A 19,959-nucleotide genomic window follows, 5' to 3' on the forward strand; every position below is an offset into this window, starting at 1 on the left:
AAACATGGCATGGAAGACAATACATTCAGTGTAGGTTTGATTAACACATGAATCAAACCAAATTCATAGGACAGAATTAGGAGAAACTTTGTTTTTCGTAAACAGTTGACCTGGCCACTATTATTAGCATTTTCACACTAAAGTATCCAAAAAGTCAATGATGTTATTTGGATATGAAGAGCGAAAATGCTAATATAGTACCATTGACTTGTATTGGATTTGTGCCACAAATACTAAAATGTTAGCATTTGAAACAGTGGCCAGGTAAACAAAAACAAAGCATGGAGTATGGTAGTATGTCTTATCTTGTCCATAGACCGCTTACAGGGTAAGGAAACCAATATGTAATTTTGTAATTTGGGTGAACGATCCCTTTAACATTTAGAGGGGGGGATTCAACGGCACCATCCATTAGCAGGAACAGCATCATGTAGTGGTCAGAACCAGGTAATATCAGGATGCAGGACAGAACATAAACAACTTCATTTACTATTTCCTCTGAAAAGGGGGAAAAAAAAAACATTAAATTCACTGAGAATTTAATGTCAGCCTCTTCAACCTCAGGAGGCTGAAGAAATTCGGCTTGTCACCAAAAGCACTCACAAACTTCTACAGATGCACAATCGAGAGCATCCTGTCGGGCTGTATCACCGCCTGGTACGGCAACTTCTCCGCCCACAACCGTAAGGCTCTCCAGAGGGTAGTGAGGTCTGCACAACGCATCACCGGGGGCAAACTACCTGCCCTCCAGGACACCTACACCACCCGATGTCACAGGAAGGCCATAAAGATCATCAAGGACAACAACCACCCGAGCCACTGCCTGTTCACCCCGCTATCATCCAGAAGGCGAGGTCAGTACAGGTGCATCAAAGCTGGGACCGAGAGACTGAAAAACAGCTTCTATCTCAAGGCCATCAGACTGTTAAACAGCCACCACTAACATTGAGTGGCTGCTGCCAACACACTGACTCAACTCCAGCCACTTTAATAATGGGAATTGATGGGAAATGATGTAAAATATATCACTAGCCACTTTAAACAATGCTACCTAATATAATGTTTACATACCCTACATTATTCATCTCATATGTAAATACTGTACTCTATATCATCTACTGCATCTTTATGTAATACATGTATCACTAGCCACTTTAACTATGCCACTTTGTTTACATACTCATCTCATATGTATATACTGTACTCAATACCATCTACTGTATCTTGCCTATGCCGCTCTGTACCATCACTCATCCATATAACTTTATGTACATATTCTTTATCCCCTTACACTTGTGTGTATAAGGTAGTAGTTTTGGAATTGTTAGCTAGATTACTTGTTGGTTATTACTGCATTGTCGGAACTAAAAGCACAAGCATTTCGCTACACTCGCATTAACATCTGCTCACCATGTGTACGTGACCATTAACATCTGCTAACCATGTGTATGTGACCATTAACATCTGATAACCATGTGTATGTGACCATTAACATCTGCTAACCATGTGTACGTGACCATTAACATCTGCTAACCATGTGTACGTGACCATTAACATCTGCTAACCATGTGTACGTGACCATTAACATCTGCTAACCATGTGTACGTGACCATTAACATCTGCTAACCATGTGTACGTGACCATTAACATCTGCTAACCATGTGTACGTGACCATTAACATCTGCTAACCATGTGTACGTGACCATTAACATCTGCTAACCATGTGTACGTGACCATTAACATCTGCTAACCATGTGTACGTGACCATTAACATCTGTTAACCATGTGTACGTGACCATTAACATCTGTTAACCATGTGTACGTGACCATTAACATCTGTTAACCATGTGTACGTGACCATTAACATCTGTTAACCATGTGTACGTGACCATTAACATCTGTTAACCATGTGTACGTGACCATTAACATCTGTTAACCATGTGTATGTGACCATTAACATCTGTTAACCATGTGTACGTGACCATTAACATCTGTTAACCATGTGTATGTGACCATTAACATCTGTTAACCATGTGTACGTGACCATTAACATCTGCTAACCATGTGTATGTGACCATTAACATCTGTTAACCATGTGTACGTGACCATTAACATCTGTTAACCATGTGTACGTGACCATTAACATCTGTTAACCATGTGTATGTGACCATTAACATCTGTTAACCATGTGTACGTGACCATTAACATCTGTTAACCATGTGTATGTGACCATTAACATCTGTTAACCATGTGTATGTGACCATTAACATCTGCTCACCATGTGTATGTGACCATTAACATCTGCTCACCATGTGTATGTGACCATTAACATCTGCTCACCATGTGTATGTGACAAATAACATTTGATTAGATTTGGAAACAATAGTCCAAGCTGCAGCTCCGTGCCACTTGTTAAACATAGAACTCCTACTGTATACTTGTTAGGGTGGATTTGGCATGGAGAGTCTATGGGTGTTGGATTTGGCATGGGGAGTCTATGGGTGTTGGATTTGGCATGGGGAGTCTATGGGTGTTGGATTTGGCATGGGGAGTCTATGGGTGTTGGATTTGGCATGGGGAGTCTATGGGTGTTGGATTTGGCATGGGGAGTCTATGGGTGTTGGATTTGGCATGGGGAGTCTATGGGTGTTGGATTTGGCATGGGGAGTCTATGGGTGTTGGATTTGGCATGGGGAGTCTATGGGTGTTGGATTTGACATGGGGAGTCTATGGGTGTTGGATTTGGCATGGGGAGTCTATGGGTGTTGGATTTGGCATGGGGAGTCTATGGGTGTTGGATTTGGCATGGGGAGTCTATGGGTGTTGGATTTGGCATGGGGAGTCTATGGGTGTTGGATTTGGCATGGGGAGTCTATGGGTGTTGGATTTGGCATGGGGAGTCTATGGGTGTTGGATTTGACATGGGGAGTCTATGGGTGTTGGATTTGGCATGGGGAGTCTATGGGTGTTGGATTTGGCATGGGGAGTCTATGGGTGTTGGATTTGGCATGGGGAGTCTATGGGTGTTGGATTTGGCATGGGGAGTCTATGGGTGTTGGATTTGGCATGGGGTGTGGCTTGACTATTTCTTTGGCATGTCTTACTCATTGAATATTAGAATATTAGAATTAGAATATATAAAAATGTGCTTAATTTCTCAGAGATTAAATTATATTTCCACAAAATGTGGAAGACATGCTAATTTGATCTGTTACAGAAATGATTACAGAACACCATCTGAGAGAGTGGGTTTCATGGCTTGCTGAATGGGCGTTGAATGACACTTAGCTGTTTATACAGATGCCTGACTCAACTCAGCTAAATCACAACAGAGAGATAGGCCAGATAATGATTATCAGCAATCTACAAATAGCAAGTGATGCATCAACAGAGAAACAGACTTTTGAAACGCAAGCGGAGTATGTATTAAGGACATGTCTTTAGGAGTGTTTAAAACATACATCTAACCCTAATCTGGATGAAAGACAAAAATGACCACAAACAAAAACCTGAAAATGCTCCTCCCATATGAAAAATAATCATGAAAGGCAAATAAGAATCTTGTAGGGCAGAATAAGATTAAAAGCTTAAAAGTATCTGGTAAGATTTTGTACGTTATATGTCAGTACTGTATGTGTGTTAACTTATGCCATGTGACATACACAAGTCACTACATGATTATGGTGAATTGCTTACAAAGATAGGGTATGACATATTTGAGACAAACTATATGAGTCATCTAGGAATTTTATAAGAAAAGTGTATGACATTGTAACCTCTACAAAATAAATGTTTTCCTTATAGGTTTCACATTGTTTATACACAGAGCATTCGGAAAGTATTCAGACATTGTGTTACGTTACAGCCTTATTCTAAAATGGATTCAATCGTTTTTTTGCCCCTCATCAATCTACACACAGTACCCCATAATGACAAAGCAAAAACAGGTTTATAGACATTTTTGCAAATGTATTAAAAATAGAAAACTGAAATATCACATTTACATAAGTACTCAGACCCTTTACTCCACATATGTCAGAGTCAAGGCCCGCGGGCCACATCCGGCCCGCAAGAAGGTTTTTTACGGCCCCTGGGATGATCTTGATTTATTATTAGAACCGGCCCGCAGCAAGCCGGCAGCCCGCAGATCTTTTACACGCACCAATACTACATTTCCCACAATGCAAAGGTGACGCACCGAGCAGTAGGCTGCTTCATTTCAATATTTATTGGCACAGCAGTCGTCAGCATCACAGTAAAATTAACTTTCAGATACCCATCAAAAATGGCAAAACGGAAGGTGGATACTGAGAACCGGGGGTTTCAAACAAGGTGGGAGTCGGAGTATATGTTCACGAAGGTAGCTGGAAAACCTGTGTGTCTTCTGTGTGGAGAAAGTGTGGCGGTACTGAAAGAGTATAATCTGAGACGACATTATGAAACGAAACACGCGGACACACACGCGGACGCAACTGTCAAGGCCAGTTTTATTTTGGCAGAAGAGATCGCTAAATCAGCCCGGCCATTTACGGAGGGGGATTTCATCAAAAACTGCATGATTAAAGTTTGTGACGAAGTTTGCCCAGAAAAAAGGCAACTCTTTTTAAATGTGAGTCTGAGCAGAAACACCATTGCCGAGAGAGTAGACCAGTTGTCCATCAATCTAAAAGAGCAGCTTGTGAAAAAGGGAAAAGATTTTATTGCATATTCCTTGGCTGTGGATGAGAGCACCGACATTTCTGACATTGCCCAGTTGTCAATTTTCATCCGCGGAGTGGACTCCAACCTAAGCGTGACAGAGGAGTTTTTGGCTTTACGTCCTATGCATGGCACAACTACGGGGCATGATTTGTATGAAGAGGTGTCAAGATGTGTAAATGAGATGGAGCTGCCTTGGGAAAAACTCGTGGGTTTGACAACCGACGGAGCACCTGCGATGTGTGGACACAGGAGCGGACTGGTGGCGAAGATACGGGAAAAGATGCAAGAGGAAAACGCGACAGGTGAGCTGACAGCTTATCATTGTATCATACACCAGGAAGCGTTGTGCGGTAAAGCCTTGAAAATGGAGCATGTAATGAGCATCATCACGCGCACAGTTAACTTTATCAGAGCCAAAGGTTTGAATCACCGCCAGTTCAAGGCATTTCTGACGGAGTTAGAAACGGAGCATGGTGATTTGCCTTATCACACAGAGGTGCGATGGCTAAGCCAGGGAAAGGTGCTTCAAAGATGTTTCGAGCTTCGTGAGGAGATTTGTCTGTTCTTGGACAGCAAAGGGAAAGACACAACACAACTCCGAGACGAAATGTTTCTGTGTGAAATGGCTTTTCTGTGTGACATTACGAGTCATCTGAATGCAATAAACTTGCAGCTGCAGGGTCGGGATCGTGTCATCTCTGATATGTACAGTACAGTGAAGGCATTTAAAACCAAACTGACTCTGTGGGAGACGCAGATGCGGAAAGAAAATTTGAGCCACTTTCCCAGCTGCCAGACCATGAAAGAGAAGCTCTCTACCAGTGCGTTCCCGAGCACACAGTTGGCTGATAAAATAGGTATGCTTGCCGCTGACTTTCGACGCCGATTTGCTGACTTTGAAGCACAAAAAAGCAGGTTGGAACTGCTCGGTAACCCATTTGCTGTTGACGTGGAAAGCTCACCACCAAACCTCCAAATGGAGTTGATTGACCTCCAATGCAATGATGCACTGAGGGCAAAATATGCGGCAGTGGGTGCTGCGGAGTTCGCCCGTTTCCTCCCCGGCACAATGCCCCAGCTGCGCATCCAGGCTGCTCAAACGTTGTCTATGTTTGGCAGCACATACCTGTGTGAACAACTGTTTTCTTTGATGAACCTGAACAAAACATCACACAGAAGTCGACTTACTGCTGAACACCTCCACTCAATTCTGAGGATTTCTTCAGCTCAGAGCCTTACCCCGAACATTGATGAACTTGTGGAAAAGATGGGACACCACCAAGTATCACCCTCAACCTCAAACAAGTGAACATTACTGTGCAATCACATATTTAGAGTTTTTACTCAGTTCAAGTTTAAAAGTTAAAATTTAATATTTGTTTTCACTGCATGTTACTTCTCCTTAAACAAAGTGTTGTTTTTGATTAATAGATTTTTGCACTTTATTTTTTTGTATTTCAATCCAATTATATTTTAAAAATATTTCAGTTGAGTGGATGATAGAAAATTGCTATTATTGTTTTTTCTTTGAAGTAAATTTAGCCCACTTTTGCTAAAATAGAAAATATAGTCTACTGATGGTGCCTTGAATACCGGTTTCTTTCATTTAATGTTCATGTTATGGGGATATTTATATAAAGGAAATTTGTCTTTTGTGTCTGTTGAAAATTAAAGATTACTGACAGAGCCATAAGAAAATATTGCTTTATTTATCTGATCATATTGTAATATATTTGTTAGGTTTTCAGTAGGTTCAATTAGGTTCACTAGACTATATGCGTCATTTAAAAAATTTTCAATGAACATTCGAACAGTCCGGCCCTCGTCTTGTAGCTGATTTTTTTATTTGGCCCTCCGTCCATTTGACTTTGACACCCCTGCTTTACTCAGTACTTTGTTGAAACACATTTGGCATTGATTACATCTTTGAGTCTTTAAACTTTTTTATTTCATCTTTATTTAACCAGGTAGGCTAGTTGAGAACAACTTCTCATTTACAACTGCGACCTGGCCAAGATAAAGCAAAGCAGTGCGACACAAACAACAACAGAGTTACACATGGAGTAAACAAACATACAGAATACAGTAGAAAAAGTCTATATACAGAATGGTGTTGTCTGCGTAGAGGTGGATCAGAGAATCACCAGCAGCAAGAGCGACATCATTGCTGTATACAGAAAAGAGAGTCGGCCCGAGAATTTAACCCTGTGGCACCCCCATAGAGACTGCCAGAGGTCCGGACAACAGGCCCTCCGATTTGACACACTGAACTCTATCTGAGAAGTAGTTGGTGAACCAGGCGAGGCAATCATTTGCAAAACCAAGGCTGTTGAGTCTGCCGATAAGAATGTGGTGATTGACAGAGTTGAAAGCCTTGGCCAGGTCTTCTTGGGTATGACCCTACAAGCTTGGCGTACCTGTAATTGGTGATTTTCTCCCATTCTTCTCCGCAGATCCTCTCAAGCTCTGTCGGGTTGGATGGGGAGCGTCACTGCACAGCTATTTTCAGGTCTCTCCAGAGATGTTTTCGAACGGGTTCAATTCTGGGCTCTGGCTGGATCACTCAATGACATTCAGAGACTTGTCCCGAAGCCACTCCTGCGTTGTCTTGAATGTGTGCTTAGGGTCGTTGTGCTGTTGGAAGGTGCCCCAGTCTGAGGTCCTGAGCGCTCTGGGGCAGATTTTCATCAAGGATCTCTCTGCACTCCATTCATCTGTCCCTCGATCCTGACTACTCTCCCAGTCTCTGCCAATGAAAAACATGCCCATAGCATGCCCACAGCATGATGCTGCCACCACCATGCTTCACCACAGGGATGGTGCCAGGCTTCTTCCAGATGTGACACTTGGCATTCAGGCCAAAGAGTTCAATCTTGGTTTCATCAGACCAGAGAATATTGTTTCTCATGGTCTGAGAGTCTTTAGGTGCCTTTTGGCAAAATCCAAGCGGGCTGTCGTGTGCCTTTTACTGAGGAGTGGCTTCTGTCTGGCCACTCTACCATAAAGGCCTGATTGGTGGGGTGCTGCAGAGATGGTTGTCCTTCTGGAAGGTTCTCCCATCTCAACAGAGAAACTCTGGAGCACTTAGAATGACCGTCGGGTTCTTGGTCACCTCCCTGACCAAGGCCCTTCTACCCCGATTGCTCAGTTTGGCCGGGTGGCCAGCTCTAGGAAGAGTTTTGGTGGTTCCAAACTTCTTCCATTTAAAAATAGGGTGTCACCCGGGATAGGGGAGGGTTTGACCGGGGTAGGCCGTCATTGTAAAATAAGAATTTATTCTTAACTGACTTGCCTAGTTAAATAAAACAGAATGGGGACCGTCAATGTTGCAGACATTTTTGCTACCCTTTCCCAGATCTGTGCCTCGACACAATCTTGTCATCTCGGCGCTCTACAGACAATTCCTTCAACCTCATGGCTTGGTTTTTGCTCTGACATGCACTGTCAACTGTGGGACCTTATATAGACAGGTGTGTGCCTTTCCAAATCATGTCCAATCAATTGAATTTACCACAGGTGGACTCCAATCAAGTTGAAGAAACATCTCAAGGATGATCAATGGAAACAGGATGCACCTGAGCTCAATTTCGAGTCTCATAGCAAACGATCTGAATACATATATAAATAAGGTATGTTTTTTTATTAACAATACATTTGCTAACATTGCTAAAAACCTGTTTTGACTTTGTCATTATGGGGTATGTAGATTACTGTGTGTAGGAACATTTTTTAATAAGGCTGTAATGTAACAAAATGTGGAAAAAGGGAAGGGGTCTGAATACTTTCTGAATGCATATATGAAAACATGAAAAATTACAATATTTGTATATACACTGAACAAAAATAAATGCAACATGCACCAATTTCAAAGATGTTACAGTTCATATAAGGAAAGCAGTCAATTGAAATAAATGATTTAGGCTCTAATTTATAGATTTCACATCACTGGGAACCACTGAAGTCGGTTACGGCGCCAAACTGCAGACATGGCCAAGACCCTGGTGAGGACCATGAACATGCAGATGAGCTTCGCTGAGACAGTTTCTGACAGTTTGTGCAGAAATACTTTGTTTGTGCAAACCTACAGTTTCATCAGCTATCTGGGTGGCTGGTCTCAGATGATCCCTCAAGTGAAGAGGCCGGATGTGGAGGCTGATGTGGCTACACGTGGTCTGCGGTTGTGAGGCCAGTTGGATGTACTGCCAAGTTGTCTAAAACGAACGTTGGAGGCAGCTTAAAGTAGAGAAATTAACATTCAATTCTCTGTCAACAGCTCTGGTGGACATTCAAGCAGTCATCATGCCATGTGCATTGTGTGGCATTGTGTTGTGTGACCAAACTGCACATTTTAGACCGGCCTTTCATTTTTTTAGACCAGCACAAGGTGCACCTGTGTAATGATCATGCTGTTCAATCAGCTTCTTGATAATCCATCCACCTGACAAATGAGAAATGCTCACTAACAGGGATGTAAATAAATGTGTGCACAAAATTTGAGAGAAATAAGCACTTTGTGAGTATGGAAATTTTCTGGGATCTTTTATTTCAACTCATGAAACATGGGACCAACACTTTACATGTCGCGTTTACATTTTTGTCCAGTGTACGTTTACATTTTCAGGTATGAGTTTCCATGGTTAAGGCTGGGCAGCACATTTTACTGGACAGTGGATTTATTTACAGGTCACCCTTCCAGCCTTTGGTCTCCCATACAGAGTTTTAACCAAGCCCAGCCATGCTTAGCTTTGACATGTCACTGACTACTACCAATGTACTACCGTGAGAATGATTGTTGAGGGATCTCAAAATAGGATTCACTGCTGCTATCAAACTCATTCCTCCTCCTCCTCTCTGCCGCTGTTTCTTCTCCTCCCGCTCCTGCCGATTTCCCCCTTCATCCTCCTCTTGCTCCTCCTCACAGCAGATAAATCCTCCTCTTCTTGCGCCTCCTCCTCGCAAAGGGATATGCTTCTTTCTTCAATAAGTGTGTCAATGACATCAGACAGTTGTGTGTCCCATGAAATGTGTATGTCCCATGTATGTGAGACCTTCTAAGGCTTAGCTTACATGACTCTTGTATGTTTTTTTATATAATACATGCAACATTTCTGTCTAATGTTACGACCTCTTTAATTCAGACATTACAAGAATCTTCTCAGTGTATTTGCTGCCGTATGTATTAGTTCCAGGTAGAACATACAGGAATCTTGTTCAATTCTCCTGTGTCTTTTCGGTGGATGGCGCAGTCAGAGTAAACAGAGTAAATCGCATTTTAACGTAATAGATTTAGCCAGTGGGTAACTTATGGAATAGACAACGCCTGGAATGCAGTTTTAACCAATCAACATTCAGGATTAGACCCACCCGTTGTATAAATCCACAATAATAAGATGACATCTATACAAAATAATAGCATACTGCTATTATTATTATTGAGTAGTGGGGGAATATTTTACAACAGGGCTGAGTTCTGCAGGGTAGAACATTGTGGAACGTTCAGTTAAAATGATGTACAATAAACATTACTCTTTGACATGTAGAATGGGCTTAATGTCAGGTCAAGTCATAACATTTCTCACTGCAACCTTCCACAGAGTTTGCCTATTGAACGTGGCCCAGGTAAGAATCAGGTCAATGAACTAAGGGGAAACACAGGTGTGGTATGTCTGCCTTCAACATTAGCAGACACTATTTATAGAGCTGTGGTTTGTTTTGGGTGAGTCAAAGATTTCACACTAACACCAACTCAAGGGATATTTAGTTTCACAGTAACACCAACTCAAGGGATATTTAGTTTCACAGTAACACCAGCGAGGTAAGCAGAAAGACGATGCGGAGGGAGGAGCAATAGAAGTTGTGAAAGTGGCATTATTATGAAATAGCAGCTCTCTCTTTGTCCTCAGAATGTTGTGTCATGGTCATCTTGTTCTCGCTCTGTACTAGCTGGTCCAGACTGAGGTCTCTCTCTCTCTGCCGTTCTCCCACTCTCTGCACCTCAACAATGGGGGCCTTGTCAAGGCCCCTCCAGCCCCCAGTCCTGCCTCTCCACTGCAGATACACATGCTCGTTAGTATTCTCTGCAGTGGAATGTCCAAACAGGTTTACAAACAGTCTTATCACTGTCCTTGGCCCTCCAGGAGACGGAAACTTCCTGCCGTCAAACAGTCACACCACAGACATGCCTGTTGTTACTGTAGCGCGAAGGCAGAGGACAGGTGATTCAAAAGTAATTGTGAAATTACAAACAAGGTACAATATGATATAGAGCCTATGTGTTACTCTATTACGAAACGTGGATCGAAATATGTCGAGGTCTAGACGAGACTAGGGCGGACAGTGGTTGAACTAGCAAGACAGGAAATGAGGAAATAATTCAGCCACAGCAGCCTTAAAAATGTTAACTAAAGGAAGGTCACATGTTCACAGCCTTGAACTATTTTGGTGCTCTGTTGTTTGTGTAACCTTGCTTTCTTTTGTTCCCCTTCTAACAAAAGAGGAACAAATTGAGCTCCCAATTAACAATGCATTCCAGGTTTCAACAGGGTCAGTTGGCTAGGAAGAATGATGTGTTCCACATAGTGAGTGACTGCTGAGTCCCAAATGGCAGAATGGGGAATTATGTGGAACAGTCAGCGAGGGAATTGATTGCCTCTCCGGCTGAGTCACTGTAATTGTCTGACAAGTGGAGTGAGTCAGTGAGGAAGAAGGTGACACACACACACACGACTGTTAGGATGGAGTTTCCCTGGGGAGTGGGGGTGGTGCTCCCGACCTGTTTGGTAGGGTCATATCCACATGGGTGGGGAGACTCTTGACGTTTGTCCATGATGTCATACCTAGGTTCCTGAAACCTTTTTGTTGTATTAGAGGAATGAGAGCTCGAGGAAGTGACAGGAGAAGATATATCAACACGTCAGAGAATGGAATGGGCTAATGTACCGTAAGGTGTGTTGTAAAATCCCTTGTCATCTATTTCCTCGTGTGTGTCATTAGGAAGCACTTGAACAGTAGATATCTGCCTTCAAATGGAAATCCCAGACTATGAAATACACACCAAGTCCAAAATGGGTTCTTACCGGGAACATTTTCAGAGGTTAACCAAAAACATTCTAATTTTAAACTGTCATTGATGACAATAAATTCTGTAGTAATTATTTAGAACACGCAATAATTCTATGTCATGAAAAACAACAAGTATGAAAACAAGTATGCCAAAACATTTACGATAACTCTGTGACATTTCACAAGAATTAGCCTACAAATAGTCATCATGGTAACCTTTAATATAATCAACAACTACAAAACTGTCCCAAAAGCTCCCCTCTGTGAAATGAACAAAGGTGTCTTGCTGTAGTAATTCTTTCTGACACCACTGAAAAATTCCACAGACACCATAGTAAGCCTTTATGACAGCAGAAACAATTTCCAAATGTGACATGGTAAGTTTACACACCTTTATGACACCAGTAGAAAGCGCCAAACTTGATTTGCTAACCCTCGATGACCAATGGGCTCCTGAGTGGCACAGCAGTCTAAGGCACTGCATCTCAGTGCTAGAGGCGTCACTACAGACCCTTGTTCAATTCCAGGCTGTATAACAACCAGCCGTGACTGGGAGACCAATAGGGCGGCGCACAATTGGCCCAGCGTTGTCCGCGTTAGGGTTTGGCTGGGGTAGGCCGTCATTGTAAATAAAAAATGTGTTCTTAACCGACTTGCCTAGTTAAATAAAGGTAAAAAAATAAAAATAAATAATTACACAATAATTCTCATATTTATGACAGTGTCACCATGGTATCCATGTTGTGACATTGGAAAATGAATCCTTTACTCTCAATATACAGTGCCTTGCGAAAGTATTCGGCCCCCTTGAACTTTGCGACCTTTTGCCACATTTCAGGCTTCAAACATAAAGATATAAAACTGTATTTTTTTGTGAAGAATCAACAACAAGTGGGACACAATCATGAAGTGGAACGACATTTATTGGATATTTCAAACTTTTTTAACAAATCAAAAACTGAAAAATTGGGCGTGCAAAATTATTCAGCCCCCTTAAGTTAATACTTTGTAGCGCCACCTTTTGCTGCGATTACAGCTGTAAGTCGCTTGGGGTATGTCTCTATCAGTTTTGCACATCGAGAGACTGAAATGTTTTCCCATTCCTCCTTGCAAAACAGCTCGAGCTCAGTGAGGTTGGATGGAGAGCATTTGTGAACAGCAGTTTTCAGTTCTTTCCACAGATTCTCGATTGGATTCAGGTCTGGACTTTGACTTGGCCATTCTAACACCTGGATATGTTTATTTTTGAACCATTCCTTTGTAGATTTTGCTTTATGTTTTGGATCATTGTCTTGTTGGAAGACAAATCTCCATCCCAGTCTCAGGTCTTTTGCAGACTCCATCAGGTTTTCTTCCAGAATGGTCCTGTATTTGGCTCCATCCATCTTCCCATCAATTTTAACCATCTTCCCTGTCCCTGCTGAAGAAAAGCAGGCCCAAACCATGATGCTGCCACCACCATGTTTGACAGTGGGGATGGTGTGTTCAGGGTGATGCGCTGTGTTGCTTTTACGCCAAACATAACGTTTTGCATTGTTGCCAAAAAGTTCAATTTTGGTTTCATCTGACCAGAGCACCTTCTTCCACATGTTTGGTGTGTCTCCCAGGTGGCTTGTGGCAAACTTTAAACTACACTTTTTATGGATATCTTTAAGAAATGGCTTTCTTCTTGCCACTCTTCCATAAAGGCCAGATTTGTGCAATATACGACTGATTGTTGTCCTATGGACAGAGTCTCCCACCTCAGCTGTAGATCTCTGCAGTTCATCCAGAGTGATCATGGGCCTCTTGGCTGCATCTCTGATCAGTCTTCTCCTTGTATGAGCTGAAAGTTTAGAGGGACGGCCAGGTCTTGGTAGATTTGCAGTGGTCTGATACTCCTTCCATTTCAATATTATCGCTTGCACAGTGCTCCTTGGGATGTTTAAAGCTTGGGAAATCTTTTTGTATCCAAATCCGGCTTTAAACTTCTTCACAACAGTATCTCGGACCTGCCTAGTGTGTTCCTTGTTCTTCATGATGCTCTCTGCGCTTTTAACGGACCTCTGAGACTATCACAGTGCAGGTGCATCTATACGGAGACTTGATTACACACAGGTGGATTGTATTTATCATCATTAGTCATTTAGGTCAACATTGGATCATTCAGAGATCCTCACTGAACTTCTGGAGAGAGTTTGCTGCACTGAAAGTAAAGGGGCTGAATAATTTTGCACGCCCAATTTTTCAGTTTTTGATTTGTTAAAAAAGTTTGAAATATCCAATAAATGTCGTTCCACTTCATGATTGTGTCCCACTTGTTGTTGATTCTTCACAAAAAAATACAGTTTTATATCTTTATGTTTGAAGCCTGAAATGTGGCAAAAGGTCGCAAAGTTTAAGGGGGCCGAATACTTTCGCAAGGCACTGTAATTACCCATTTTGACCAACAATAGAATCACTAGCATTTACTGAAGTCAAGGTTGAAGATGTCAAACTAAGGCAATGGAATTCTAACCTTGTCATCTTTATCCTAGACTTCAGTGACCCTTCATCACAAAACAGTAAAACATATAAACAGCAGTGAGTGAGAGAATGATTGACTGAGGGGCATAGATACTCTTAAGTATTACTGTATGTGCGGCTCACCTTGTCCAAAATGAACTTGTTCAAGTAGGGCATGTAGCCCTGAGTAGAGACAGGGCCTACGTCGTCATGTTTGAAGTGCTCTTCAAGGGCCACCGGGTCATGGGGGATCCTCATCACAGTGCACAAGTTATGCGATAGCACCTGCAAAGACAAAAATACCACTTCTTATCAGGACTTCACAGTTTACACAGAGCCAATAGTTATATTAAATGCAGCAACAACGCCCAAACAGCAACATCAGTCACTGGAAAGGTTCCTAGTCAACTACACCAGCGGTTACGAAACTTTTTCACTTGGAGGCCCCCCTTCCAGCTTTCGGGAAACAATAACTCGTCGTCATCGCCCCCCCCCCCCCCCCCCCCTACAATTCTACACCTTTTGTCACTGGTTGCAAAGTACATTTTGCAGTTTTAAAGCATATTGTCTTGCAATACTATACATTTCGCCATGTCTCGTTTGTATTATTGTGATATTTGAGTGACTTGAACATCTACTACAAAATCTATGGACTAAAAAACCTAGTTAAAAACGTTAGCTAGCTGACATGGGCTAGTTGCTCTGGATATTTCTGACTAGTTATAAATAGCTCTAAAATACGCAATGACTGACATGACAATAGAAAAACTGATGATGCACTACCCAATTTCGAAATTGCACCTTTTGCAGTCTACTATTACAACTTATTAATTAATCACATCAAATTATGTGACTTTACCCTGAATGATTTCAGCACTATGGTACTGATAAGTGCCCTTCTCACGAAAACTAGACCATAAACAAGCTAAACACACAACTCTGCATATATGCTGTTTAAATGTAAGGCTACTTAGACAAACACTTAACATTGATGAAGTGGCTGTTATAGTAGGCATACATGAAGTGGATTATAAAGTAAGCACGGTAGGCTATAGATCTAGTCAGCAAAAGCGTCATCTCAACTATTTATTCTGTTTTAAAATAAACAAAATACTCCGACAATCAGTTAACGTCCACAGGTGTGCCATAACAAGAAGTTCCCTTTAACCATACACAAGCAGTTTACATAAACCATTGACTTCTGACATGCACCGTGTCTGTGCCTTAGTAATATGAAGGCAGACAATGATTTGGGCTAAAATGACATCATTCCAAATGCATCCTCGGCTATTAAGTATCATCCATCCAAAATCAGATGGCTTTCACTTTGATTGCAACCTTTTTTTGGACGCTCAAAAAGTTTATGCGTGTATTTTTTTAATAATGAAGGGAACGACGTGCCTCGGGGTTGTTTGACAAACAATCTAGGTAAATATAATTCCATACCTTTAACTGTGATTTGGACACTTTCCCACTTTTGTCCAGGTCCAACGCTGTAAACGCATGCCATATTGGCTTTAAAAGTTCGTCTCGTAGTGCCATTGAGATGGCTGCTTGCTTGACTAAAAGTAGCTCGTGTTGCGGAACGTTTTTCTCATAATAGGATACAATGAGTCACGTGACAAGCTGCCAGACGCTTGTCCACGAATGTCAACTCACATTTTAGTTATGCATTTCCTCATGGCAGCTAGTCAAAATACACCTAGTAGATTAGTCACATTGAACTGAATTGGTTACAACGTGCCAGGTGTGCGATAAGGGGGTAATACAGTCATGTAGGGCCTTATGTAATATGTGGCATTAATTTGAAGACCAGCATGAATTTGATAAGAATTTATTAAAAGATAATGTACAGGCTATAAACAGAGTTAGAAACAGAGAACCTACAGAACAATGATTTATTTAATGCTACATAGGCAGGGTTGAAGCTGGAGGAAGTACTCCTGTTTAATTTTGGCAAAGAAAGCACTTTTTTTAAACCAGGTTTGATAGACACCATTTTCTTACATGTATTGCATGATACATTAAAAAATATATATATAGTGGATAGCTTAAACAAAAAAATTGTTATGGTCCACAATTATAGTCCACCAAATATGATAATGGGTGCAATGATTTAAAAACTACCCTAATGGGAAAATGAAAAATCCATTAACCCCGTAGAACACAGACATGAATAGCAGCAGGTTATGTGGCAAGTTCCCCATTGCTTCCAAAGTGCTCTTAAAAGCATTGTCTGACAGACCCTCGGATGCCTGGAAGCAGGCAGTAAGGTGCACACATCTGTGGCCTGGTACATTCACACACTGAGGCTAAGGCTTTTAAGGAAGTGCATGGAGTACAGTGGAGAGCCTCTGCAATCTACTTAGACTTGTGGCTGACAAAAACAGAAAAAAAAGGTACATTAACTACCTTAAGGAATGCTTGGTCTCTGTCAAGATGTCCACTACCAGAATTACTGGTCAAATATTTGAATTAGTCAGTACTAATTGAGTATGGCAATGTCTAGTCTCAGTCTTGACCGAGTCCGACAAGAAAGGTCCACCCACAGCACCGAGTTTGACAGTGAAGTCTCTCCTGTGACCAGTGGAAATTGGGTCCATTTTCAGCACTTGTACCCAACAGAATACGTAGCTAGTCAGATTCCCTAGATATCAGTTTTCCAGTCCATGTTCCAACATCATTGGGGGAGGGACGTGTCTGCATTTCAGTAAATAGTCAGGCTCATTGAGCGGTTCATCTTCTTGCCGATGAGTCTGGAGGTTTTGGGGTTGGGCTGGACAGTGGAACGGGTCAGGACTCTGTCTGTGGACAGAACCTTATCCTCAGCAGCAGCTTTGGCAATCTGGGCCAACTTCAGCTCCCTGGGGAAAGCAATGAAGAACAGTTAGACCAACCCTGAAAGAAGCATTGCACCATGAGACAAACAGATTATGAAACCGAAAGTCCATACCGTGAATCTCTAATTCTACATCTCCAATGTCACTTAGCCGTCAATTAATGTCACACTATGGGTAGGTTGGCTCACTATGTAAAAGCATGAGCAACAACTAGCTAACCACTGCCTTTAGTGTTTACAAAAACAGCCTGGGGGGGGCTACATCAGATTCCTTGTTTCACTTGGTGTCAGTGCCATTCTGTACTTACTTCTGGAGCAGTGCATTCTTGAACTTCTCTGCGTTGAGTTCCACACGGAGCTGATCAGCAGTCATTCTAGCTGCGGTCAACAGCACCGGGTGCTTGATGAGGTCAGAGGTGGACGGCCGCCTGGTGGGGTCAGGGTGGATCATCAGCTGCAGGGGAGAAAAAAAAAGTTACCTCCTGAAAACTAGCAAATGTAAATAGCCCAACATCAGCCACAATTCAAATGAACAGGTTGGAAAATATGATTCTATGCCAACGCTATTCAGTGATGTTATCTTTCAATATCACACAGCTTTATCAGTTTGTCCAATAACAGGACAGTGAACATCACTGAATAGCGTTGGCATAGAATCATATTTTCCAACTGTACCATTATCTGGTTATAATGACAATTCTCAAATGCCCTTCTAGCCAAATAGAAACTGGTATTCAAAAATGCTGTGTTATAAGCAAAGGTATAGGGTCAAGAGGAAAATGACCACTTTTAGAAAACCTTCATAACCTTCTTAAATTAACCAGTCACATTTCAAAGGAAATGCTTATAGTAACATCAAGTTCTTACCTTGAGTAGACTCAGGAATTCCTGAGAGAGCACTTGTGGGATGGGTGGCAGTTTTCCTTGACGGATCTCGTGCCACTTATCCCCATTGGTGGGCAGAGGCTCTGCCCCCGAGGCACTGATAACCGTCAGGGCCAGGGCAAAGATGTCCGCCTTCGTCAAGTTACTGTAGTCCTGAAGGAAAAGTTTGACGTGATTAGGAACGTTGTAAAGAATCATTTGAATTACCCTGGATTTCCGAATAATAATAATACTTTAGCTGGGGCAAGGCAAGTTTCTAATGGAGAAAACTCACCTCTTGGAGGACTTCATTTGCCAGGAACCTGCTATCGCCTTCTTCAACTTGAGGATTGTTCACCCTCGTCACATGGCCAAGGTCACCTATTTTGTATACCACACTGGTTGCCAGTCCATCCTTTTCGTCCTCCTCTTCATCACATGCGTCTACACTGCACACCGTCTTGCGTGAGATGAAAATATTGCCTGAAAGAGAGACAATACACAAATTCATTTTTGTTGTCAATGACTAAGTAAAAACAAACACTTCAAACAAATTGCATTGAATTAGGGATGTGAATCAAGATGTCCTCCTGTTAAAAACTAAGCTGAATTTTTTTTTTAAGTTAAAAAAAACAAACTGTGCTGGTTTCTCTCGTCTCTACTGTTAACTAAACATCCACTTCATTATTACAAATCCCATCTGACATTAAAGTTCATGCTTTTCAACCTCTCAGTGGTACTTACTAGGCTTGATGTCCATGTGGACCAGCGAGGATGAGTGGATGTACTTGAGGCCGCGAGTCACCTGCAGCAGTAGGTCCTTCAGCTCCAGCTCCGATAGGAAGCCGAGCCGCCGATAGTTCTCGGCCGTGACATCTGAGAGGGTGCCGCCGTTGCAGTACTCGTTCTGGATGAGCATATGGTCATCTTCTGCCCAGGCTGAGTAGTAGCGAACCACGTGGGGGTGCTGGCCCAGCACAGCATGGGCATACACCTCCCGAAGGGCGTTCTGCCTATGGGTGGAACGCAGATGTAGTTAGATTAGGAATTTCTTCAAGTTGGTTAACTGTGGTTAGGATAACTAACATTATTTATTATTTCAAGGACCGTTAGAGAAAAGACATAAAATACTATTCCCAAGTCTGGTTGGAATACATAGTGACAGCAACAAAGCAGCAAGAGTACCCATACACAATATATACTGAACTGGTTGGATCAGTATATTTAGAGCGTGCTCCTGTTTCAGATAGAAACTCCAACTTACTCATCCACAGAGCCTGCCAGGGGCTTCTTTGAACGCTTGATAGCATAGATGCAGCCGTCCAGTCTTTTGACACACTTGAAGACGGCCCCATACTCCCCGCAGCCGATCTTCTCCAGCTGGTGGAACTCAGAGGCGTATCTGGACTTCATATTACTCTCCATCAAGGTGATTCTCTGAGGATGGAGAGGAGGTTTAATAGAAAATCCAAATAACATTTAGTTAGACTATTGTGATTATGTTATCCATCTAACTGGATATGTGTAGGTTGAGAGCTTTGCTGAATAACATGCCTGCGAGTGAATCAAGTTCATCGCAATGCTATAAAGAAATCAGCATGGTTAGATAATAACTACCTTTGGCGGAGGAATGATTTCTTCGGTTTCAGCGTCACTCGCCTCCATGTTCTCACCACAGGAGCTGAATAAAAATAAAAAAAACGAGACAAAGAGTTTGTTAGCATACATTCCAACCACCAGAGGGCAGCACTGGGCCCTTCACACACACATGGCAGAGTTCATTAGTGACCATGACACGTCTTGGTTTCCTGCCAGACTTTTGCCTTACTGATGCTTAGTCAACGGATTTAACGATTCCAGCTAGCAATAACAATGGGTTACAATCTGTGTGTACCGACATATGGACACATCCAGGTATCAAATGAAAGGACAAAAACATAAGTGATCAATTGTTGTCTGTTGAAACTGGACTAAGTTCAACTGTTTTAGATAGTATTAGACTAACTTAT

The 19,959-nt window shown here is 42.1% G+C and overlaps 2 protein-coding genes and 1 long non-coding RNA gene across 4 annotated transcripts in view; 1 reads left to right on the forward strand and 2 right to left on the reverse strand.

The window, feature by feature from the left end:
- The window catches only part of LOC110521276 (switch-associated protein 70), a 34,773-nt gene extending 18,826 nt beyond the window's left edge, over nucleotides 1-15,947 (reverse strand). The window contains exons 1-2 of one of the 2 annotated variants that reach the window (XM_021598731.3): nucleotides 15,694-15,947; nucleotides 14,392-14,532 (exon numbers count right to left, since the gene is read on the reverse strand). In XM_021598731.3, coding sequence (XP_021454406.2) covers nucleotides 14,392-14,532; nucleotides 15,694-15,789 — 237 coding nt within the window. In that variant the 5' untranslated portion in view covers nucleotides 15,790-15,947. The remainder of the gene's footprint in view (nucleotides 1-14,391; nucleotides 14,533-15,693) is intronic. The other variant, XM_090233423.1, reaches the window with a different exon arrangement.
- Nucleotides 8,213-8,922, forward strand: LOC149983903 (uncharacterized). Its single transcript, XR_016495572.1, has 3 exons — nucleotides 8,213-8,330; nucleotides 8,636-8,702; nucleotides 8,789-8,922. It is a non-coding gene; the product is annotated as an uncharacterized LOC149983903 (long non-coding RNA).
- A 118-nt stretch (nucleotides 15,948-16,065) lies between the features above and the next one.
- The window catches only part of LOC110521275 (wee1-like protein kinase 1-A), a 6,522-nt gene continuing 2,628 nt past the window's right edge, over nucleotides 16,066-19,959 (reverse strand). The window contains exons 3-9 of the mRNA XM_036969433.2: nucleotides 19,568-19,631; nucleotides 19,215-19,387; nucleotides 18,695-18,963; nucleotides 18,246-18,433; nucleotides 17,954-18,124; nucleotides 17,395-17,540; nucleotides 16,066-17,111 (exon numbers count right to left, since the gene is read on the reverse strand). Coding sequence (XP_036825328.1) covers nucleotides 16,955-17,111; nucleotides 17,395-17,540; nucleotides 17,954-18,124; nucleotides 18,246-18,433; nucleotides 18,695-18,963; nucleotides 19,215-19,387; nucleotides 19,568-19,631 — 1,168 coding nt within the window. The 3' untranslated portion in view covers nucleotides 16,066-16,954. The remainder of the gene's footprint in view (nucleotides 17,112-17,394; nucleotides 17,541-17,953; nucleotides 18,125-18,245; nucleotides 18,434-18,694; nucleotides 18,964-19,214; nucleotides 19,388-19,567; nucleotides 19,632-19,959) is intronic.

This window comes from Oncorhynchus mykiss, chromosome 4 (genome assembly GCF_057628025.1).
Source record: "Oncorhynchus mykiss isolate SJ-2025 chromosome 4, ASM5762802v1, whole genome shotgun sequence".
Lineage (NCBI taxonomy): Eukaryota > Metazoa > Chordata > Actinopteri > Salmoniformes > Salmonidae > Oncorhynchus > Oncorhynchus mykiss.